Source organism: Juglans microcarpa x Juglans regia, chromosome 4D (assembly GCF_004785595.1).
Source record: "Juglans microcarpa x Juglans regia isolate MS1-56 chromosome 4D, Jm3101_v1.0, whole genome shotgun sequence".
Lineage (NCBI taxonomy): Eukaryota > Viridiplantae > Streptophyta > Magnoliopsida > Fagales > Juglandaceae > Juglans > Juglans microcarpa x Juglans regia.
Genome location: NC_054600.1, coordinates 28,204,543 through 28,227,666, shown reverse-complemented (window position 1 = coordinate 28,227,666; position 23,124 = coordinate 28,204,543). Strand labels below are relative to the sequence as shown.

The 23,124-nt window shown below is 35.5% G+C and overlaps 2 protein-coding genes across 2 annotated transcripts; one reads left to right on the top strand and one right to left on the bottom strand.

Annotated features, from left to right (window-relative positions):
• The first annotated feature begins 11,472 nt into the window (after positions 1-11,472).
• LOC121259011 (auxilin-like protein 1) lies at positions 11,473-19,733 on the top strand. The gene is given in 10 exon segments (XM_041160480.1): positions 11,473-12,014; positions 12,928-14,470; positions 14,473-16,197; positions 16,276-16,875; positions 16,975-17,038; positions 17,142-17,239; positions 17,328-17,393; positions 17,485-17,574; positions 18,233-18,409; positions 19,283-19,733. Coding segments are annotated over 10 exon segments (4,764 nt in total). The 5' UTR covers positions 11,473-11,649; the 3' UTR covers positions 19,319-19,733.
• On the bottom strand, positions 19,517-22,651 carry LOC121259010 (ornithine transcarbamylase, chloroplastic). The gene is given in 6 exon segments (XM_041160479.1): positions 19,517-19,935; positions 20,404-20,618; positions 20,621-20,678; positions 20,800-20,931; positions 21,094-21,428; positions 22,329-22,651. Coding segments are annotated over 6 exon segments (1,155 nt in total). The 5' UTR covers positions 22,561-22,651; the 3' UTR covers positions 19,517-19,752.
• Positions 22,652-23,124: the final 473 nt, after the last annotated feature.

The window sequence follows — 23,124 nt, the reverse complement described above, 5'->3', positions numbered from 1 at the left end:
TATACCTCTGTGGCTCCAACTTCAGCTCACTACACCAACTATAACCCAAACACTGCCTGGTACCCTGACACAGCGGCAACAAATCATGTTACAAGTGACCTCACAAATTTGAACTTGCATTCTGCGGATTACACAGGTGTTGAGCAACTACAAGTTGGTGATGGCTCATCTGTTCCAATATCACATTCCGGTTCAGCCCCTTTCCCATCTCCTTCTTCCAAATTTCTTTTAAACAAACTGTTGTGTGTTCCTCTCTTTACAAAAAATTTAATCTCAATTAGACAATTATGTTCTGACAATAATGTGTTCTTTCAATTCTTCTCGAATCGGTTCTATGTGAAGGATTGCAATACAAGGACCCTTCTGCTCCAAGGGACAACAGCTCCTAATGGTCTCTATACCTTCTCTCAACAACCTCCTCAAGCATACTCAAGTTGTCCTTCCTTGTCACAATGGCATGCACGGCTTGGTCACCCATCCTTCAAGATTGTCAAGTCTATTATTGCTAAACATGGTCTTCCATTTGATAAATTTTCAACTATGAACTTTTGTAATGCATGTGCTATGGGAAAACATCACCGAAAACCTGCTCATGCTAGAGTCACAAAATCTGTTGCACCTTTTCAATTAATCTTTAGTGATTTATGGGGTCATTCACCTCATGTTTCAAATGAAGGCTTTCGGTTCTATATCTCTTTTGTAGATGATTTCTCAAGGTATACATGGTTGTTTCCCATGCAACATAAATCACAAGCTGTGTCCATTTTTCTCAAATTCAAATCCTATGTTGAGTTACAGTTCAACACAAAAATTAAACAAATGCAAATTGATTGGGGAGGGGAGTTTAGACCTTTTTCTGAAATCCTCTCTAACTCAGGCATCATTCACAGAATAACTTGTCCACATGCCCACACTCAAAATGGCATCATAGAGCGAAAGCATAGGCACATTGTGGATTCAGGCTTAGCACTACTTGGTCACGCCTCCATTCCACTTACCTTTTGGCCTTATGCATTCCAACATGCCATACATTTAATCAACATACTTCCATCCTCCTCCCTTCATAACGCATCACCTCACCTCCTTCTTCACAACACTGAGCATAATCTTCAATTCATGCATGTCTTTGGATCAGCAGTTTGGCCTTTAATCCGTCCTTTTAACAAGCATAAATTTGACTACCGGGTTGTGCAATGTGTTTACCTTGGTAAAAGTCAAAATCATCAAGGTTGCATCTGCTATCATATACCAACTAAACGTGTGTATATTTCAAAAGATGTTCAACATGATGAAAACGCATTTCCCTTTACCAACGTATCTCAGCCAAAAACTCCATCTGAACCTCAACTTGCATCTCTTCCATTTATCAATCTCAATTCAGCTCAAGATCAACCAACTCCATCTATCCTTGGCCCACCACCCAACCCACCTTCCTCCCCATCAACTTCTACCTCAGCTCAAGCCCCACTCCCGACACTCAACTCTGAAAATCTGCAGCAAGTATGTTCAATGGTGACATGCTCTAAAACTAATTTTGCTCGCCCTCGTCAGTTCACTGATGGCACAATTAGATGGCCACCTCCACGAGCTCATATCACCACGGCCTCTCTAATTCCTGAAACACCAACATGCTACTCAACAGCCAGCAAGTATCCTGAATGGAGACAAGCCATGACAACTGAATTCAATGCCTTATTGGCAAATGATACATGGTCTTTAGTATCTACCTCGGAAGCTCTCAATGTGGTTTCATGCAAGTGGGTGTTTCACACTAAAAGACTATCCAATGGAAAACTTGAAAGAAGGAAAGCTCGCTTGGTGGCGAAAGGGTTTCTCCAACAGTCCGGTATTGACTATGATCAGACATTCAATCCTGTTGTTAAAGCAACAACAATCAGATTAGTTTTGGCTCTAACAATGAATAAAGGATGGCCAAGCACACAATATGATGTCCAAAACGCGTTTCTACATGGACCACTATCCGAAACTGTGTTCATGACACAACCACCGGGGTTCATTCATCCTCAATACCCAACCTACGTATGTAAGCTATGGAAAGCCATTTACGGCCTTAAGCAATCTCCAAGGGCATGGTATTCACGTTTAAGTCAAAAATTGGTTGATCTTGGATTCTATATATTATCGGCTGACACTTCACTATTTGTTTATATTGATGGTAGTGATATCATTTATGTTCTTGTTTAGGTAGATGATCTACTTGTAACAAGATCCAATTCAACTCTCATTGCTCACATGCTCAAGGCTTTAAAGCTTGAATTCCCAATCACAGACCTTGGCCACTTACATTTCTTTTTAGGAATTGAGGCAACATACTCTCCTGATGGTCTCCTACTTACACAGAGTAAGTATATCTCAGAATTACTTCAAAAGACAAACATGAGTGCATCAAAGCCAATCAAAACTCCAATGGCTACCTCGGAGAAACTAAGCCTGCATGATGGCAATCTGTTTGAAGACCCATCACTATATAGAAGCACTGTTGGATCCCTTCAATACTTATCTTTCACAAGGCCTGACTTGGCGTTCGCTGTCAATAGGGTATGCTAGTACATGCATGCCCCTAAAGTACCACACTGGCAAGCTGTGAAGAGGATATTACACTATCTCAGACACACCTCTAAATATGGCCTCTTATTCTCTAAATCAGATTCCATGAACATCACAGCATTCTCAGACGCGGATTGGGCAGGGTGCTCGGATGCCAGAAAATCAACCAGCGCAAACTGTGTCTTCTCATGCTCTAATTTAATCTCATGGTCCTCCAAGAAACAACAAACAATCGCCAGGTCATCTACAGAAGCAGAATTCAAGGCTGTAGCAAACGATACTGCAGAGATTATTTGGATCCAACACTTATGTCGTGATCTTGGTATTCATCTTTCCACTGCTCCAACATTACTCTGTGACAACTTGGGTGCAATGTATTTATCCTCCAATCCAGTATTTCATGCAAGAACAAAACATGTGAAAATTGATTTCCACTTCATACGAGCAAGGGTCCAAAACAAGTCACTGTCTGTGGCTTTTATTTCAGGAAAAGAGCAGCTTGCAGACCTACTTACCAAGCCACTTTCTGCCGCAAGGTTCCAATTGTTATGTTCAAGTCTTCGCCTACGTCCATCGCAGCTTAACTTGAGGGGGGCTGTTCAAGCCATGCATGCATCTCATGCATCTCACAGTACACCATCTGTAGCAGAATGCAAGCACTACATGCAGCAGCACTATGTGCAGTAGAGTGCACCAGCACCTCACTCAGACCTGCATCGTACACAGCAGCAAAATGCAGCAGCACCCCATGCAGACATGCAACGTACACAGCAGCACTCACCACTACAGTCCAAAATCATTGCAACTAACCATCCACTATAAACAATTACATTACCAGCTGTATAATGTAAAAAGATAAAAACGAGTATTTGTTTATCTTGTGTATAAATTGAGAGGCACTGCCTCATTGTAAAGTGTGAAGGTTTTTCATCAATATACAAATTCTAGCAAAGTTTATTCTTCTTTTTGCAACTGGAGATTTCCACAGTAAGCAAACAACCCATGAAGGAAAATGAGAGCAAAATCAAAACGATCACACACAAGCACAACATAAAACATAATTTTAATTCAATAAATATAACTTGATTTTCACAGCAACCAAACAACAGTGAGAAAACATCAACAAAATTGGAAATATCAGCTTCCACCGCAACACAAAACAAATTTCACAACCACATAAGTCTGAAATTCACATATCATAGCAAGTGAAAGAAAAAAATCAATACAGAGTAATTTAAAAAAAAAATCTACGAAACATCATCACTTTCTTGACAGCCAAACACTCAACACAGCCAACCAAATACAGATAAATCAATGGCAACACAAGGTTAAAATGATAACCGGTTTCCTCAAACAAAGCCCAAAATGAGAATAACTAAACGAGAGTGACAAAAAAAAAAAAAATGAATCAATCTGCAAGCACTGAAACATTCTCGGCAGCCAAACAACGAAGAGATCACCGACGCAGAGCACTAAATTGTAGGCTCTTCATCGCATACTTACTTTGACCATGGCCTCAAGAGGAAGCAAAAAGGGGAAGAGAGAAACAGAGAAGGAGAAATGTATGATTTGCAGAAAAAAAAATTTCGAAAATGAGGGAGAGGGGGGGCGAAATTTGGTGTTGCGAAATCAAACTCACAAAATTTTGGGGAAACCGAAATCAAAACTTACAAAATCTGCCGATGGAGAGGGGTTGGGATCGTTGGTGTTTCGAGGGAGGGGTTGGAGCCGAGAGAGAAGAAGATGCGGGACGGAAGGCCTTTGAATGCGATGGGGAACGACTGTAGAACCTGTAAATGTAAACCGCAAAATGGGAAATCCATTGGGATGGATTTTTTTCTAATACCCTAAATTTATCCCCAAATTATAGGGATAGATCCCATATAGGGAGTTTAATGGGGATGCTCTGAGGCAGGCTTTTTGTTCTGATATCAGTAATATATTGTGGAGAGGAGTTATGAGTCTCTGTTGATGAAAATTTTGAAATTTCTTTCGTTCCAAGTATTTTCTTTCATTTGAAATTTTGACGTGTCGAGTGGGGAAGCTCTTCTAACAATGATTGTTATGGAATTGATTTATTATTGATATTTTTTTTAGATACCTTTGGAAGATGCTTTTGTGAGCAGCTGCAAAGGAAATGAGAGCCTCCTTTTAAGAGGTATTTTAAAACCTCTTACTTCTGTTGCGGTTAGAAGGCTATGCATAAGATGTAAAAATATAAGTTCTCAATGTAATGCATTGCATAATCTGGTCAAAGGAACTATAAAAGTATCTTGTGCCCGGTGTATTTTCATGGGACTTCTGGCTTTTTTGATATTATCTTACTTACAAAAAGAATCTGGTGAGTGGATCTACTAAATGTATATCTGAAAGTTTCCACCTATCATTGTCATTTTATCAATTCATTTTGTCTTGAATGTCGCAGGTAATTGCTAAACTTGAAGGTCCTGCTGTTAGCCAATACTGTGCTTTACGCTTATTACAGGTAGAGACTAGTATCTAGTTCAATTTTATTTCAGTTTTATTTTCAACCTTTGTTTTCCTCTTTTATTCATTCTTTTTCTTTAAGATTTATTTTTGACAATGATTGTTAAACCTTCTGTAGGCAACACTTGATGAATCATTATATGAACTTGCTGGTGAGCTGGTATGAGCAAGACATGATGATATGCTTCTATGATTGATGTATTTCAAACAGGGTATAGTAACTTTTTAATTACATTTTTAGGTGAGGTATTGTGTGGATCATATTTGTTTAGATTGTAATTTTAGACTTGTAGTTAGTTTTTTTTTTTTTTTTTTGTAAATATATTATTTATATTTAAATATTTATATAAAATCAACCGGGTTAAATGGGTCGTGTCGTGTCGTATCGTGTTTTGTCCAATCCATTAATGTAAATGGGTTGAAACGGAACGAAACGGCCGTGTCAATTTATTTCTTATTCATTAACGAGTCGTGTCGTGTCAATCCGTTATCTTACAGTATCGTGTTTAGATTTGAAATTTTGACACGAAATCCTTAACGTGTCGTGTTTGTATTGACCCATTAAGTGTAATGTACATACATTGACACAATACAAACACGACCCGTTAACACGATTTGACACCCGGGCCTCCACCACATATTAACATGTGATTTTTTATTTTTATCTTTTTTATTTAAACACACACATATTAATGTATAAATATATATTTAAATACAATGATAAAAATGATAAATCACATATTAATATATAATTTATAGATGATAAATAGCATTTCTCTAATCCGTATACATTTCGCGGTCAGATTAAATTCTAATTCTATAATACTATTATTCGTTATAGATTTTGTCCTTCACTCATGCTCATATCAGTTATAAATTTTTTTTTTAAAAAAAATATCATTATTCATTGATTTAACTCTCGAAAAATCTCTCTCTTAATAAACTCCCCATGTCTTTTTCCTAATTAATGGTTCAATTAGAAGTAAGATAGAAAAAAATATATATTTTTAGTTTGCAATATAATTGTTAATCCCGTTCACCTAATTCTTAAATACAGTTTCTATTGCCAATCAAGTTACATTGTGTTGGTACTGATCAAAGAAAAGCAAAATATTTCTTCAAAATACCTTTTCTAGTTGAGTGTACATGATACATGTACATATAATATATGTATATATGTATATATATAACTGATCAACCTAAGGAAGGTTGGATTTATACTTTAAAAGTATTAATTAATATTAAAATTATAACTTATTAAAATAATTATAAAGAATAAAAAAACTGTCACTTTTAAATAATATAAGATGTCATTCATTACTTCGAGTATTGCACTGTTAATGGTAGGATGATTTTTGGTATTTAAAAAAAAATAAAAATAAAAAAAGAGGATCATTTTTGGGCCGAAGAAGAAGAAGAAGGTAATAGTTGGACTTGTTGGTAACCTGGTCTTACAGTTTCAACAGACATTCTATTTTGGCAGGCACATGCACCTGCTCCTGGAAAGGAGATGTAATATTCTATCTACTGAGTCTATGTTTAGACGTCAATTTCATTTCAATCCATCACTATCAATTATTGATGAGATCTGTTTATGAAAAGTTAAATTCATTTCAACTTATTTTATAATTCAAATATATATTTCAATCTATTTACATTTAAATAAGTCTTAATAGAATCTACAAAACATTAATATTCACAATTTTACTCATATATCAATTCAACTTACATGATGTAATGAAAATTATGTTTTATAGGTCGCTTTTTTCTTGATTTGCAACACTACCAATATGTTATGAGAAATTATATATGGAAGTCTTACACTACACACCTTCACCTAACTAATATGGAATTTGTTATTTTTATCATTCTATTTAAACACATACATAAATTATAATATATGTATGAGCAATATAGACCAATACATGAAATGATCACTATAAAAGATAGAACTGAAATGTATAAATATGTGCTTACTTAATCTGGAAGAACCCTATGGTATTAATTCAAACAACATTGCAGAAATAAGAGCCATACCTGATGGTCTTAATTTATGTGCTAAAATGAATATTTATCACACATAAGTTGAAACAGATTATAAGCTAGTGGTTAATTGGTGGGAGAAAGGTGAGCAAGTTTCTTAACATAGTCAAAGATATTGAAAAGAGGCTAGATTGACGACTCGTTCGATGGTGGTACGTCTTTATCATTATTTTAAGGAGACGAATCATGTTGAAGACATATTAGCTAAATTGGGCACAAGAGGTACATAGTATTCAAATGGACCAGACAAGTTTACAAGTTATATGGCATCGATAAAACTTTTGTGTTTTATTTTGTTATACAATTTATGCTTTATTTTGTCTTGATTTGATTGCAGGTTTTGTTAGCACGCACTTTTGTATTTTGATTTGTTAGGTATTTCTATTGAATTAAGATTAGCAGTTTTTATTTATGTTCTTGCAATTCATTTTGATACATGAGTTTAGAATTTAAGATAATATGTAACCTCCACATATCTAGTTGTAACCACCATTTTTCTCTGTAAAAAATGAAAACAATCAATAAAATTAAAATATCGTCTTCTTAAAAAAATAAAAAATGGGAACGAATCAGTTTAACAGGGATAGCATTGCCAATAATTTGCCATCGAGACAGACAGCTTTATTATGGCCATCTTTTTGTCCCTTTTTTATTTCCTGAACTGCTTGAAAGTTCGTATAGATGTGGTAGTCTTTTATTATTAACCCCCTGGAAAGAAGAAAGAAAGACTTTCCTTTTTCATATTTTATGGAAAAGAAGCTAAAAGAATTAGAGGTGTGTGCGTTGTTGACCTGTGATGGCCCTTTAGATTAAGAAAGCGATGATCCTGGGCCCTGGCCCTTAAAATAAAAAAGACCGTTATTTTTATGAGGGTCCCCATCCAATACGTAAATAAGCAATTCACGAATGTAGAAATAAGTTTTCAGGAAATCAGATGGCAAAATAATGATAACAGAGGAAAATGAATAATAATTTCAATCCAGCGGTAATATTAATATACAGAATGATTAAGAAGGCTGCTAACACCGTTCCTTAAATGATCCAATAAAAAAACAATTACAACATTGTAAATTCGAGTGAAGTTAATAATGTTTGTGAAGTCGACACAAATTTTTCACCTAATGGAGGTAATGATTAAAACCACAAGGCAGATGATATGTCATAACAAGGAGATCATGACATATAAGAAGGTGTACCTATCATTGTTTTTGGTAATCAAAAAGCCAAGTTGATAGTCAATTTAGGTATCTCCGACCACGTCGCTTTGTTAAACTATGTCTAAGGTCTCTCTATCCCCCTATCCGGAGGTCCGTCCTGTCCTGGGATTTGAAATTTTCGAACGTTGTAGCTTTAATTAAGGTTCAGTTTGGTTTCGGATACGATACATATCTCATTTCATCTTATTTTAATATTTAAATATAATCTAAATACAAATACTTCAATTTCAAATTTTAAACTTTTTTATCTAATAATTATCTAATCATTATAACTTTCTCAAAATTCTAAACAAAACTTAAAAAATTATTCAACTTTAATAAAAATAATATTTAAAAATAATATTTTGATAATATTTTTAATTTTATACTATTTTTATTCAATTTTTTATTTTTTATTTTTTAAAACCTCATCAAATATTATAACGAAAATCATTTCATTATTATTCAAAAAATATTTTATTATTATTTATATATATTTGTATCTCGTCTCATTTTATCCTTTTAAAACGTGGCTAAAATCATTACTACTGAGTTTCAATGTTCACTTTCTTGGTCTGTACGAGACAAAAAATATAAAAATACATACAGCGGAATAAATCCACTTTTTATGCATTAACCTGATTCTTGAGACACTGTACACTTGAATTAAAAGGAAATTTATAATGTGAACAATCAAATCAATAGCAACCACCCATGTATCTGTTTGATTTTTAATTAATAGTACTTATTTTCCAGGAAAAAAAATAAAAAATCAATAGCAACCGCCCATCGAAAAAAAAATCAATAGCAACCGCCCTCTCTCTTGTAAAATACCAAGGTCTCCATATTCGATTTTGGCCGGTAGGGTCACTCATTACTTCGTTTATCCATTTTGTCTATCCAAATTTATTTTATTTTGATTTCTTTAAAGTTGAAAAAGACAAATTTGTAATTTTTGGACAACTTTTGATAGACACACACGACATAAAATTGAGCCGTCATAGATTTCGAAATCTACCAAAATTGGTTCAAACTATAATCTATCATTTTTTACATCTATCTTACTATAATCTTTTTTAGTTTCTTTATTTTTAATTAAAAAAAAAGTTCATCTCTTTAATGTTTGTCTGTAGAGATTGAGTCATCTCTTTCTATGAAGGATGAGATTGAATCTCTATTTAGGCAAAGAGTGTTATCTCTTAGATATTTGTTTGTAGAGGTATCAGCAATAGTGAAGACCAGACTAATCACAAAAAAATAGTGTATTGGTGTAACTCTAAATACATTATTTTAGTTTATAATGTCATGTTTGATATGAGGATATTCTAGAATGTATATAATCATAGATGTAAGTTTCTCTGATAAATGAATTATGACAATTTTCCTTAAAAAAAATTATAAGATATATTCAACATATATATATATATTTATATTATGAATAAAAGGGACCGGTTCAGATTCTTAGGGCTCGTTGGAACACTTGCATTATATCCAAATTCTGTTAATTCTAGTTATAATTTGTTTGAAATTTTAAAAGTTATATTAGTTTTTGTGTATATGAAAAAGTTGGAGATTTAAAATTAAAAAATATTATATATTTTAGTGGTATTTGAGAATGAAATTATGAAATGTTTTAAGAATTTTAAGAATTTCATACCTCATATCTGTCTCAATAGATGCCCTTATTCTTTGCTTTGCCGATAGAATCTATCGCAACTATATAAAATAAAAAATATATATATTTATTAATATATAAATTAATATCATGAATTTCATAGTAATTATGCACATATAATTTTTTATAATTATTTATACAATTATATTTTAAAATAAGATTATTTATATAAAATGATATTATTTTTATAAATTATTTTATAAAAATATGTCTTATTTAAAATATAATTATATAAAAATTATAAAAGAATTGTATTTCTATCATTTTCCTTCCTCTTAAATAGCGTGTTACATGATTCTACGAAAAAATAAATAAATAAATAAATTAAGCATCAATTTCTGTACTCTGTGCGCCACATCACAACTCAAGCCGTGGGCCGTGGCAATGCGTGTTTTGATTTGTACAAGTTATATATATATATATGGGGGCGGCTACTATGCCGCCCCATTTTGACCGTTAGGCATATTGGTCAGCGTAAAATTTTTTTTTTTATATTTTTTTAATATATTTAAATATATTTAAAAAATAAAAAAAATATACTAATATATTTAAAATCACTTATTTAACTATTAAGTAAAAAAATAAATAAATAAATAAATAAATTTTGACTAACGGTCAAATAGAGGTATCAAATTGAAGAGATAAAGTAGACTTTCTATATATATATATATATGTTTCGTATAAATTTTTTAAAAAATTAGACTTAAAAAGGGTATAAAAAATTTATTTTTTATTGAAAAGTGGGATCCATTTAAAAAAAAATTATATATAATTTATCTATTTAAGACTTATACGATATCCGTATTACTCTTCTATGAAATGATAAAAATATTATTTTACGACATCACAACGGTATCGGTAATGAAAACTAATTTGTATAAATTTTAAATAGACAATTCTCATATTAATTTTTATAAAAAAAAAAAAAAATTCCAACTAAACCTTTCAGTATAAAAAAAATATTTTTGATTAATAAAATTCACTTTTTTATAAAAAAATATTGATATAAAATTTATAAATTTAAAATTTGTATCTAACGCAATGCTCGGTAATTAGTTGACTCTTGATAGGTCGGACACGGGAGGATCCTTGCATACAACGCGACAGCGGAGAAGCCAATTATTTTCGATTTATGTTCGACTGGCTCTGCCCGTCGCCCGTTTTTAGAAATAGATATTTGGCTGATCTTTCGCGTCCCAAGACTACTCAAGCTTCTTTAGAAATAGATATTTATCATCTCAAATTTTATCCCATTTTTTTCATAAATATAATTTAACTACAAATATATTTAAATTAATCATTATAATTTTTTAAATTAAAATAAAAAATAATTTAAATTTTTCAAATTTTTAAATAAAAATATATTATAAAAATATTTTAACTTTACTATATATTTTATTCAATTTTTTTTATCATTTTTTAAAATTTAAAAAATACTCAACTCAAACAATCTCACTGTTACTCACCATCTATCTCCTAACTCCCCAAACGAGCCCTTAGTGAGTACTGTATGCGCTGACAGTTATACCGCATTTTCCCTCACTTTCTCGGAAAACTCTCTCTCTCTCAGCCTTCTTTCTTCTTCTCCTTGTTTGACTCTGCCAAGGACTTTCTGCAGAGAAAGAACACAGAGAAGAGGAAGAGGAACAAAGCGCGTTCACGTTTAGTTGGGCCCTGATAATGGAGTATCAAGCCTCCTCTCCTACTCTCTCAAAGAAACTCCCCACCGGACGCAGTTTTAGCTCAAAATCTGTGTATGACGGCGTTTTTTCTGCTCGGTCGTCAAAGTTCGGGACTCCGAGTTTCTCTTCTCGGGTTCTGGACTATAGAGAGATTTTCGGTGGCTCCGAAGCCTCGCGAGGGTCTTCGATTCCGTTTCTCGAAGTTCCGGCGCTGAATGAAAGAGACGTTGAGGTTGATGCTCGGGGTACGAAGCTCGATTATTCAAAAGTTTTCGGTGGCTTTGGAGAATTAGATTGTGCCGTATCTTATGAGGAACTTGTTTCTGAGCCGAAAAAAAGGACTGGCTTCTCTCAGAAAACGCGGTAAAAACTAAATCTCTGCCTTTTCTTAGAGGGTATCTTTGTCTCAGAGTGTGAAACTTCAAGCTCGGTTTGGTTGCTGAGTATCTGATTGTCTGAAATGACGTTCTGAGAAGATAATTTTTGCAAATTTGGAACGCAGAAGTTAAAACATGCTTTCCTATGTTACTACTGCGGCCTATTTGCGGCCTGTTTTTATTGTAGATTTTCATCTCTGTTGTTTTGTGAACAATTTTTTGATCGGTAGTTATTTTGTGAACAAAATGAAGCATGTATTTGGGTTTTGAGTTATGAAGAAGTGTCTGATATCCAGTAAGTAATTAGTTAGTAGTCAAGTATATGATGGGGCTTCGAATGGATGTTTGAGTTTCATTAGCGTTTTTTACGGTTCTCCAGGAGATTAGAGTCATGTTAGTGGTCTTTATTAGTTGCCAGTTATTTCTGAAGAATCTGAAAGAGGATAATTTGCTTTCTTTGTATGGCATATGTCTGCTAGGAATTCTGAGACAGCCTCCTTCTTGTAAGTCAATCCAGCTCAGAAAAATTCATGGATGCCGTATCTGGCTGTCTGGGAGTGCCAGTCTGTTGATAGTGTCTCGTTTTTTTATATTTTATTTTGGTTGATTTCTCTAAGATATTGATGCTGGATTTTTGTTTGACATGGCTCTTTATCTCTCCCCTCGAGGAGATTGGAATTGATTGGATGCATGTAAGATCTCATTTTGTTAGATGTTTGTTGTATATTTTTGCACATATATTATAGGGAACTGTTTTGTCGTCTTATCTGTCTGCTTATTCTTCTGTCTGATTTACTGGTATTTTTTTTCCTTCTCATCCACATCGAAATTGAGAGGAATGAAACAGCTTTCTTCAAGTTGACCTTTTCTTGTTGTCATATCTATTTGTTATTATCCAGGAGTTCGGCTCAAAGAGGATCATTTTCACAAGGGGCAGATCTTTCTGATTGTCAAGAAAAGAACCAGATGAATTCACATGAAGCATCTCATCAGTCATTTGATGGTGTGAAGAAGTTCAGTACGTCATACAATAAAGTCAATCAAGGAGGCAAAAATGGGACAAACGGGGAAACTCACATAGCTCAGCTTCATGCTGTTCCTGCTTATACGTGTTTAATTGATGAAATGACTACCTTGCAGATGAATGATGGCAAAAATCCAGTGTCTTCTGCAGTAAATGGCACTTATATTGAGAAAGCTTTCAGTGATGGGTTAACTGAAACTGTGCATTCCACGAAAGTTGTGACAGATCTTCCTGCTGGAGGTGCTACTATACAGAAGTGTGAAGGTGGTGTTGCACTTGAAAATAAATCCAATGAGTATAGGTCCAATTCAATTGATATGTTATTTGGTGCAAATGAATGTGGCCATGGACATTCTTCAAAAGTCTCACCATCCTCGATCCCACTGCCTGATTTTGGAGGTAGCAAGTGTGATTCCGAGAGATCAATGGCTGAAAAGTTTTGGGATTCTGAGATTCATTTGGATGGTGCAGAACATGTTTCTTCACTACCAGACTTTGATGAGGAAGTTGATGCAAATTCATTTGCCGCTGCCTCGGTGGCTGCTTTGAAGAAGGCAATAGAGGAGGCTCAAGCAAAGATGAACATTGTAAAAGAATCAATGGCAAGAAAGAAGGCAGGCCTTCAAAATCATGCAAATCTGAGCAGAAATTATGGGCTTAAAGCTGACCTGAGACGAGAGGGTAAAGCTACAAAAAAGGCAAATAAATATAAAGAGAAGGATTCAAATATATATGAAAAAGAGGATACTCCAGTGCAAGTCTCTGCTGGCATGAGAAAGCAAAATATGATGAGAGCAGGCCACAATTCTGACATTGGAAACAGGGAGTCACTTATTGGCACTAATGCAGCTTTTGGAGAAACTTACGGGAGAGAATCGAGATCAACTCAAGCATATCATAGGCAGGCAACAGCAAAACTGTCGGATGAAACAGAACAGTTTTATGAACTTGTTAGCACTGGTGAACACAAAGAAACAATACTAGAGTTTGAGCAGGCAGACAATACGAAGAAAGAAGGCTTTGAGAAGCCAGAAGAATGTAGTGAGAGATTAAATGAAGTTGTAGAGGCTCATAAGGAGGTGATTGATAGGAAAATAAATGTAGTTGAAGTAGCCGTTAAGATTGAAGAGCATGGAGGTGAATTAAAATCTGTTCAACAGGTTCATGATCATGAAGATTATGTAAACTTAAGAGTTATTAAGGAGCGGGAAGGATCTGTGAAGAAAGTTAAAGCATCGCGGGAACATGAAAAATGTGAAGAGAAACTAGGAGATCTTAAGGAAGCAATATGTTATGAGGAAAACATTGAGACCCAAGAGTTTGAGGAAAATGAAAGCATAAAGGGGCGGTTGGAGCCTCATGAGCGGGCGGGAAATGAAAAGAAAGGAAAAGGGCTTGTGAAGAGGAAGACATTCAGAAGGAAGAGGAAGATGCCTACACCAGGGAAGACACTGAAAAAAGGTTGAACAAAGTTCATTTGCAGGCAGTAACTGAGACAAGATTTAATGACTTCCAAGATGAGGAAGAAAATAGGAAGAGTCATGAAGCAAATAGTGATTTGGAAGAAAATGAGAAGCTTCAAGAGGGTGGAGAAAATGAGAGGTTGCTTAAAGGGGATGCTTATCAGATTGAAGAGAAAGAGAACAGAAAAAAGGAGACTTTTGAATGGATAGAAGCTGAGAAAATACAAACAGATATTGATCAGAGTGCAGAAGATCAAGAAAGATTGGAAGTGGCCCAAGAAGCTCTTAATTACGAGGAGAACCTTCTTGAGGTAGCTGATGATCCATGCAAGACGGACGAAAGTGAAAACTTGAGCAAAAATCAGAAAGTCGATCGACATGTAGAAAACGATAAAGATGCGGAATTAACTTTAGAGGTAACTGCACAAGAAGAGAATGGGAGTGGAATTGCAGTAAATAAGGCCTCCATTAAACAAAAGGAGAGTGTAAAAGAGTCTGAATTTGTTAAAGATAAAAATGAGGTTAAAGCAACCAAAGAAGCCTTTTGTTATGAGGACTGTCTTGAGACAGCTGATGATGGATGTAAGCAGGACGGCAGCGAGAAGGCGAACCAAAATCACAAAGCCATCACGGAAGAAAAGGATGATAAACATGTGGACGTAACTTTAGAGGTACCGAATGGGAGTACAATTGAAGTAAACGTGCCTTCTGTTGAACAGGAGCAGAATGTAAAAGAGTTGGAATGTGTTAAAGATGAAAATGAGGTAAAAGTAACCGAAGAAGCCCTTCCTGATGAGTACAGTCACGAGACGGCTGATGATGAATGTAAACAGGATGGAAGCGAGAAGCTAAGAAAAAATCATGTAGCCAGCAGACAAGAAGAAAATGATACAGATGTGGAAATACTTGCACAAGAGAATGCAAGTAGATTTGAAGTAGATTTGGCTTCCGTTAAACAGAAGGAGGATGTGAAAGAGTCGAAATGTGTTAAAGATGAAATTGAGGTAAAAACAACTAAAGAAGCACTTTGTGACAAAGACAATCTCGAGACTGCTGATGATGGATGTAAGCAGGATGGATTCGAGAAGCTAAGCAAAACTCATGAAGCCAGCCGAAAAGAAGAAAATGATAAAGTTGTGGAAGTAACATTAGAGGTACCTGCACATGAAGAGAACACGATTATAATGGAAATAAATACAGCTTTCTTTGAATACAAAGAGTATGGGAAAAAGGTAGAATCAGTTAATGAGGCAAATGACATGGAAGATAAGGAGATACTTGAAGAAACAGTTGGTTTGCCTCAAAATACCTTCAGACTTGCTGAGACAAAGCAGAAAATGGAAGATATGATAGAGACTGTTGTTTTTGAGTCAGAAGGAATGGACTTTGTTAAAACTGACATGAGCTTTGGGCAAAAGCAAAATTACCTACTTGTGGAAGAGCACAAAACAGTCTTCAATCTGGGAAGGAACATTGAAGAATTGGCTCCTGAACTTGGGGAAATATATATGAATGTCAAGGAAGGTGAAGTTACGGCAGATCAGGAAGAAGACAGGAAGGATTCCACATCTTCTCACGAGGAAAAATGGGTTGATGGGAACAAGGTGAAAGCAGATCAAGAAGAGGATGGGAATGATTCTACCTCTGCTTGCGAGGAAAGATGCGATGATGATGGGAACAAGGTGAAAGCAGGTCAAGAAGAGGATGGGAATGATTCTACCTCTGCTTGCGAGGAAAGATGTGATGATGATGGGAACAAGGTGAAAGCAGTTCAGATTCCTAACATTTTTGAAGGGGAAGGCAAAAGTGTGGAAACATCTCTCGAGATAAAAATAACCCCGATTATAGAAAAAATCGAGACTCATCAATCGAACGTGACAATGGAAGAGAAGGAAAGCAATGGTGCCGAGCAAAAGTATGTGGAATTGGAAAAGGAACAATTTAACGTTGATGACACAAAAGAGCAGGAAAGAGAAAGAGAGAGAGAGAAGATGGCTGTTGAAAGAGCCATCCGCGAGGCTCGTGAAAGGGCATTTGCTGATGCCAAAGAAAGGGCTATTGCTGAGAGAGCAGCTGCCGAAGCTCGTCGAAGGGTGATGATGGAGGGGCGAGAAAAGTTAGGGAAGACTTCTGTGGCTAATGAAAAGTCATCAGCTGAGAAGGCGGCTATGGAAGCCAAACTTAAAACTGAACGTGCTGCTGTAGAGAGAGCAACTGCAGAGGCTCGAGAGCGTGCTCTAGAAAGAGCAATGTCCGAGAAGGCTGCATCTGAGACAAGAAACCGGGCTGAAAAGTCTGTTGGTGAGAGATTTTCTGGTGCTTCCGGAGATAATGGAAGGAGGCAGAGCTTTTCACACAATGTACGTTTTTCTGTTGAACTCGTAGTTCACTCATTTCCCATGAAGTTTGTCCAATGGCATATGGCATGGAAAATTAATAGTTGATAGAAATTCCTGCAGGAACCACAGAATAAAGGCTCTAGTTCTACTAGCAATTCAAGATACCCCCACTCTTCAAGTCAATGTGTGTGTCATATTTGACATATCCTCCCTTACTGCTTAATATGAGGCTTCAGCTGTACTTGCTGATGACCTACTTCTGACTAAATTATATTTTCTTAATGAAGTTCCCCACTCTACTGAGAGATTTGATGGAGCTAATGAAGAATCAGTTCAGAGGTGTAAAGCGACGTCTGAGAGGCATCAAATTGTAGCAGAACGCACTGTATACTTCCTTTTTTTGTTTAGATTTACATCTGCAGGTGCTCTAGCATGTAACAAACTTGCATAATGTTCTATCTGCTTTCATTCAGGCAAAAGCTCTTGCAGAGAAGAATACGCGGGATCTTCTTGCCCAGAAGGAGCAGGCAGAGAGAAATGTATGATCTGTTCTATTAATGTAAACGAAATTATTGCATTTACAGGAAGACCTAAGTCTTGCTTATTATCTGAACCTTATTTTTGTGACAGAGGTTAGCAGAATCTCTTGATGCTGATGTCAAAAGGTGGTCAAGCGGGAAGGAAGGGAACTTGAGGGCTCTGCTTTCAACTCTACAATATGTATGTGCAAGCCTTATACCATGTTTTATAATGAAATCATAAATCTATGATTTTTACTTCTATAACTTTGTCTTCTTATAGGATGGTGTAACATTGGGATCTTGTGGCTGTATTGACTGGGCATCTCCCTGCCATTAATATATTTGTAGGCTAATAGATGCTTGATATCCTTTTTCTGCTTACTTTCAGAAAAACAAAAAGAAAACCTTTTGCTGTTGAAGTATTCTTCATCTTTTTGTTGTGTGGTCTCTGGATTCCCTAGCAATTCTTTTTGTTGGGGAATATGAATAAGCTGGCAAAGTTCACACTCCCTTGTGTGAACTTGAACAGAATTGATTGACATTGTTTCATAACCAGCAAGCCGTGAAGAAAGAAATGTAAAAAATAAAAAATAAATCTTATTACTTACAAAAGCAAAAAATCACATATTTCTATGTGATTTTTTGCTTGTCAAATCATATGCATTGATAAAACTAAGTGCATATTTCTATTGAACAATATGCTTGGTTTCTGATATTGAACAATGAAAACTGACTCTCTATCTTGCTATTTTCTTTACATATATGTTGATGCTGAGAAATAACTTCCAAGCTGCCTCAGTTGGCACTAACTTGAGCACTTTAATCAGTACGATTTAACTGGATGTTTGTACTGGCAGATCTTGGGGTCTGATAGTGGTTGGCAGCCTATTCCTCTTACAGAGATCATTGCCACTAGTGCTGTAAAGAAAGCTTACCGTAAAGCTACTCTTTTTGTTCATCCTGACAAGTTGCAGCAGCGGGGTGCAAGCATTCAGCAAAAGTACACTTGTGAAAAGGTTTTTGATCTTCTAAAGGTGCGTTTCTGATGCTGCTTGTGCATTGTTATTAGGTAGAAGATCTCGGTCAGGGTTAGCATAAACATTAAATTCAGGTAGGGAAGAAAGTGATGGATGCTCGACAGTAAGTCAATACTAAATTGATACCCCCAAAATTGTTCTAACTGGTGCTTCTAGTTCTTACTTCCACCAACAAAAGTGCAATCGGCATTTTAATCTTTATAACAGATCATTTTTTCACACGACTATGAACTTAAGCACTCTGCACTGTGAACTGATGTAAGAAGATATAAATGTTCAAAGAGATCCATCTGCCTTTCCTGTTCTCATTTATATTTTATACTCGTTGGGCCAGATTATAAGACTCGAGGATACGAGTCTTGCAGAAACGATATTGGTGTTGTGATTTGGATGAGGTTTGGATAGTGAGTTGAGATAAAAGTTGAAAGTTGAATAAAATATTGTTAGAATATTATTTTTTAATATTATTACTGTTTTGAGATTTAAAAAAATTGAATTGTTTATTATATTTTGCGTGAAAATTTGAAAAAGTTGTAATGATTAGATAAGATGAATTGGAGGCGTATCCAAACCGGGCTTAGTCTTTTAATTAATAGTAAAATTTTAGGACTTTTTTCTTTGAGCCCGAGCATTTCTGCCGTGACACTTTTTTTTTTTTTAACTAAGTGATTAAGTGTTTTTTAATAATGTTAAATTTTTTTTTAAATGTGCAAGGACTAGGAGATTAAAAAAAATACTTGAAAAAAAAAGACAAAAAGAAAAGAAAAGAAAATAGCCTTCTCGGTGGGCAGTGTCGAATGTCGATGGCTCTAACCTATACTCTCTCTCTCTATTCATTCATTTATTTTATTTTTGGTTTTCTATGTCCAGGAGGCTTGGAACAGATTCAATGTGGAAGAACGGTAGGCGGGGACCGTACTTTTATCGCCCAAGCCAATTGATTCAATTAGAACAAATAGTTGGGACTTATTGTTGGTCCGGCCAAATCCTGGGCACAAATTGTAAAGTTGTAACCACATATGAGTTTTGGGAAAATATTTGCCGTTGAGAGTAAGAGAAAATGCAGCTGAAGATGCAAAGTTAAAAGAATCAACTCAAAACTTGCCACGATCCAAAAGTTACTTTAAGAAGAGAAGTCGTCCAGGCAACAACAAAGACATTCAGTTGCTAAGCTAAAATTCAAAGTTGTAACTCAAGAACATGCAAGATATATATATATTCCTTCAATATATGCACCATTTGAAAGTGCATTTCGAAGCATAATATTTTGAGTTCAGATGGCTCTGACACCAATTAAAAAAAAAAACATAATAAAAAAAAAAAGTTTAGTAACCCGCAATCTAGTAGCCGAGCAGATGAAGCATTATAGCGTTCTGTGCATGCATGCGATTTTCAGCCTGTGGGAAGACAATGGAATTTGGAGCTTCAATAACCTCATCAGTCACCTCTACTCCTCTTTCTGCTGGCAAACAATGCATGAAGTATGCTTTCGAGCCTGCTAACTTCATTAGATTTCCATCCACCTGCATACAATCGCATGCAAACATTTTCATCCTCTTATTGTTTTAGCAGTGTGATTAAAGGATTTACCACAAGCCCATTTTATGTGGTACTATAGATGTCACTTATTCTAGAACGTGCAGCATGCTAGTAGTCTAATGGAAATACAATAGCACTGTTGCCATCACCACAAATATTTTTCAAGATTCAAACATGAAAAGAGAGGTATGATGGTGAAAGATGATGTATGATGGCAAACATATTTACAGTGTCTTACTGCTGAAAATGTACACATCCTGAATCAAGTAGTTAAAACAATGTGCCCTCACATAAACAACTAAGAAAGTACTCGTAACACTTGCAGTAACTTTAATCTGAAATCTTCAACTGAAATGAACACTTGAAAGAAAATTTGTTCACAGAGAAAATGTAACACTTGCATTAACTTGCATGCCTCTTGGGAAAAGAAAAAGTTTTGCCACAACATTTACCTGAAAGCCTTGGAACACTTTACGTCGATGAGCAGCCTCCTCCTTTTGCCCCATGCTGGCCCATACATCTGAGTAAACAACATCAGCCCCTCTAACAGCTTCCTTTGGGTCATTTGTTATTTCTATCTTGCTGATTCCAGCCTGCCGTGCCTTCTCAACTGTTTTCTCATCTGGTTCAAAACCTTTAGGGCAGACACAAACAAAATGGAAGGGATAACCGATGCCATCAACAGCCAAGAGTGCACAATGTTATTTCCATCTCCTACATAGACGACCTGAATGAGTCATTGCCATCAAGTCAGATCAGAAAAGAAATACACGGCCAGAAATTATATTCAGAATGTGGCAAGACAAATAACAGCCAGATGTATTAAACTAGCAGAACCATGGGCTGACCTTGGTTCCTTCCAATTGACCGATGTGTTCAATTATAGTGAGGACATCAGCCATTATTTGGCAGGGATGATTGTAGTCTGTGAGGCCATTAACGACAGGAACACTTGCATGTTTAGCAAGATCAAGAATGTCCTGCAAATAGAACAAGTAATTGCATTTATATATAAATATGCAAGATCAATTGCTTTGAAAAACACACACACACACACACACACCCCGGAAAAGAAAGGTTCAAACTCATACATCCAATAAAATTATTAAACGACCATTAAAACAAAAAACTCACCAGCATACCTGATGAGCAAAGACACGTGCCATAATAATGTCATTATAGCGAGACAAAACACGTGCAACATCACGAGTTTCTTCTCGCTTACCCATCTGAATATCATCAGGTCCCAAATATATAGCAAGGCCTCCAAGCAAGAAAAAACCAGACTCGAAAGAAACCCGGGTTCTCATTGATGGCTTTGCAAAGATCATAGCCATTGTCTTCCCCTTGAACGGGAGATATGTTCTCTCTCCTGATTTTAGCAATGCCTTGACTTCTACAGCCCGTTCTAAGATCTTCAAAATAGTAGCTTTGTCAAAATCACTAATGTGCAGAAAATCTTTCAGCTTTGATTTTGCTGTAACATGAGGAAAAAGAAAAGATAAAAAAGTCAGAAAACAAATAAAAGATAATATAGCTCACGGTTACTTAATTTGCAACAATTCATATTTCAAAACATGATATTGGACAATGAAAATCACACAAGAACCATCTTACATTCAACCTCAAGGCAATCAACCCAGAAACACGGGATATTTGATAATTGTAGATTCCTTATTCTCAAAATCTTAACTGATTTTACAAGGGACCACACATGTCTCAAAATTAATCGATTCATCTTTGTCCAGTTGCAAGGACTAAGAAAAAAACATAATTCAGACACCGGCAGTAGAGAGCATACACTATGTTACTTTGGATTCTCAAACCATCGCGAAACATATTTTCTATCCTCAGAAGTGGAGATGGGGGTGTTGATGAAACATAAAATGACAAAGAGAAGACAAACATCTCCGATGAAAAGAGAAGACAAAAATTTCCGACAAAACATTATCAAATATGAAAGGGATTTAGAACCCTTCGATGTCATAAATTAATAGAACATTCCAAATCGTTCCACAAGTGGATCCATTAATGATCAATTACAAATCAGAAACCCTCAGTCGCACCTCATCCATAAGTACCAACCAAAAAACTAGACATCAACTCGCAGAGATACGCAGAAATCTGCACTGTCCAAAAACACCAATTTTTAAGCCATGTTTCCATTATTAAACCCTGACAAATTTATCCTCTGTCGAGACTATAGAGACTATAAATAATTAGGAATCTTAAACAAAATTGAATACGTTGCAAGCCTCGAATCACATTAACAAAACCCAAAACCTGTGTGTTCCAAAAAAGAAGAAATCAGACATAATCACAAAAGAAAGCCTCGTATTCAATGTTATAATCAAGGAATCTGAAGATGATAATTGACCTGGGACATTGGCGGCGGATGCAGGTGGCGAAGTGGCAGAGGAGGTCTGGCATGAGACCCGTAGCCGAAGAGCTGGAAAGCACGCTTGAGAAGACACGGAAATACCAGAAAACTTGTTTCCGGGGAGTCTCGGAGGTCGTAGGTGATTGAGACCGGAGGAAAAGGAGAGTGAGGAGGAGTGTAAAACCTTGTCCGAGGCGATCGGAGAACAGTTACAAGAAATCGCCGCCATTGCTGTTTGGTAACTTCGGTTGATACAGAAGCTGAGCTCTTTCTCAAGTGGTGTTTTGTCAGTGGGGTACCGTATATCACTATGGAAACGGCTGAACATAGAGGGTTTATAACTTTACATCCACGTCGGTATTTACATAATTAGCCCTAATTTTCTTGTTGATTTCCTTATCCCTTGAGCATCTTCAGTCATAACCTAATGAATAATCAATTATAAACGGAATGCTTAAAGGTCGATATTAAAAAACTTTCTTTAGAATACAAGAAATATGCCTTTTGATCACAGCGATCGAACACGTTCGTCCCAGAAATAAAAACCCTTTTTTTTTTTTTAAAGGCTACGGGGGTTTCGAATCGAAGTTTTCCATTTAAAAAACCGGATTATATTCCATCATACCATCATATTCCTGACAAAATAAAGATCTTTTAATTTCATTAACCTAAGCCTCAAATTGTTACTTGTCGACTGAATAATCTAGATTCTAAAATCAAATTATATTTTATAAAATTTTTATTAGATATTACACACTGATTTAAGAATATAATTTTTTTTAATATTTGAGTT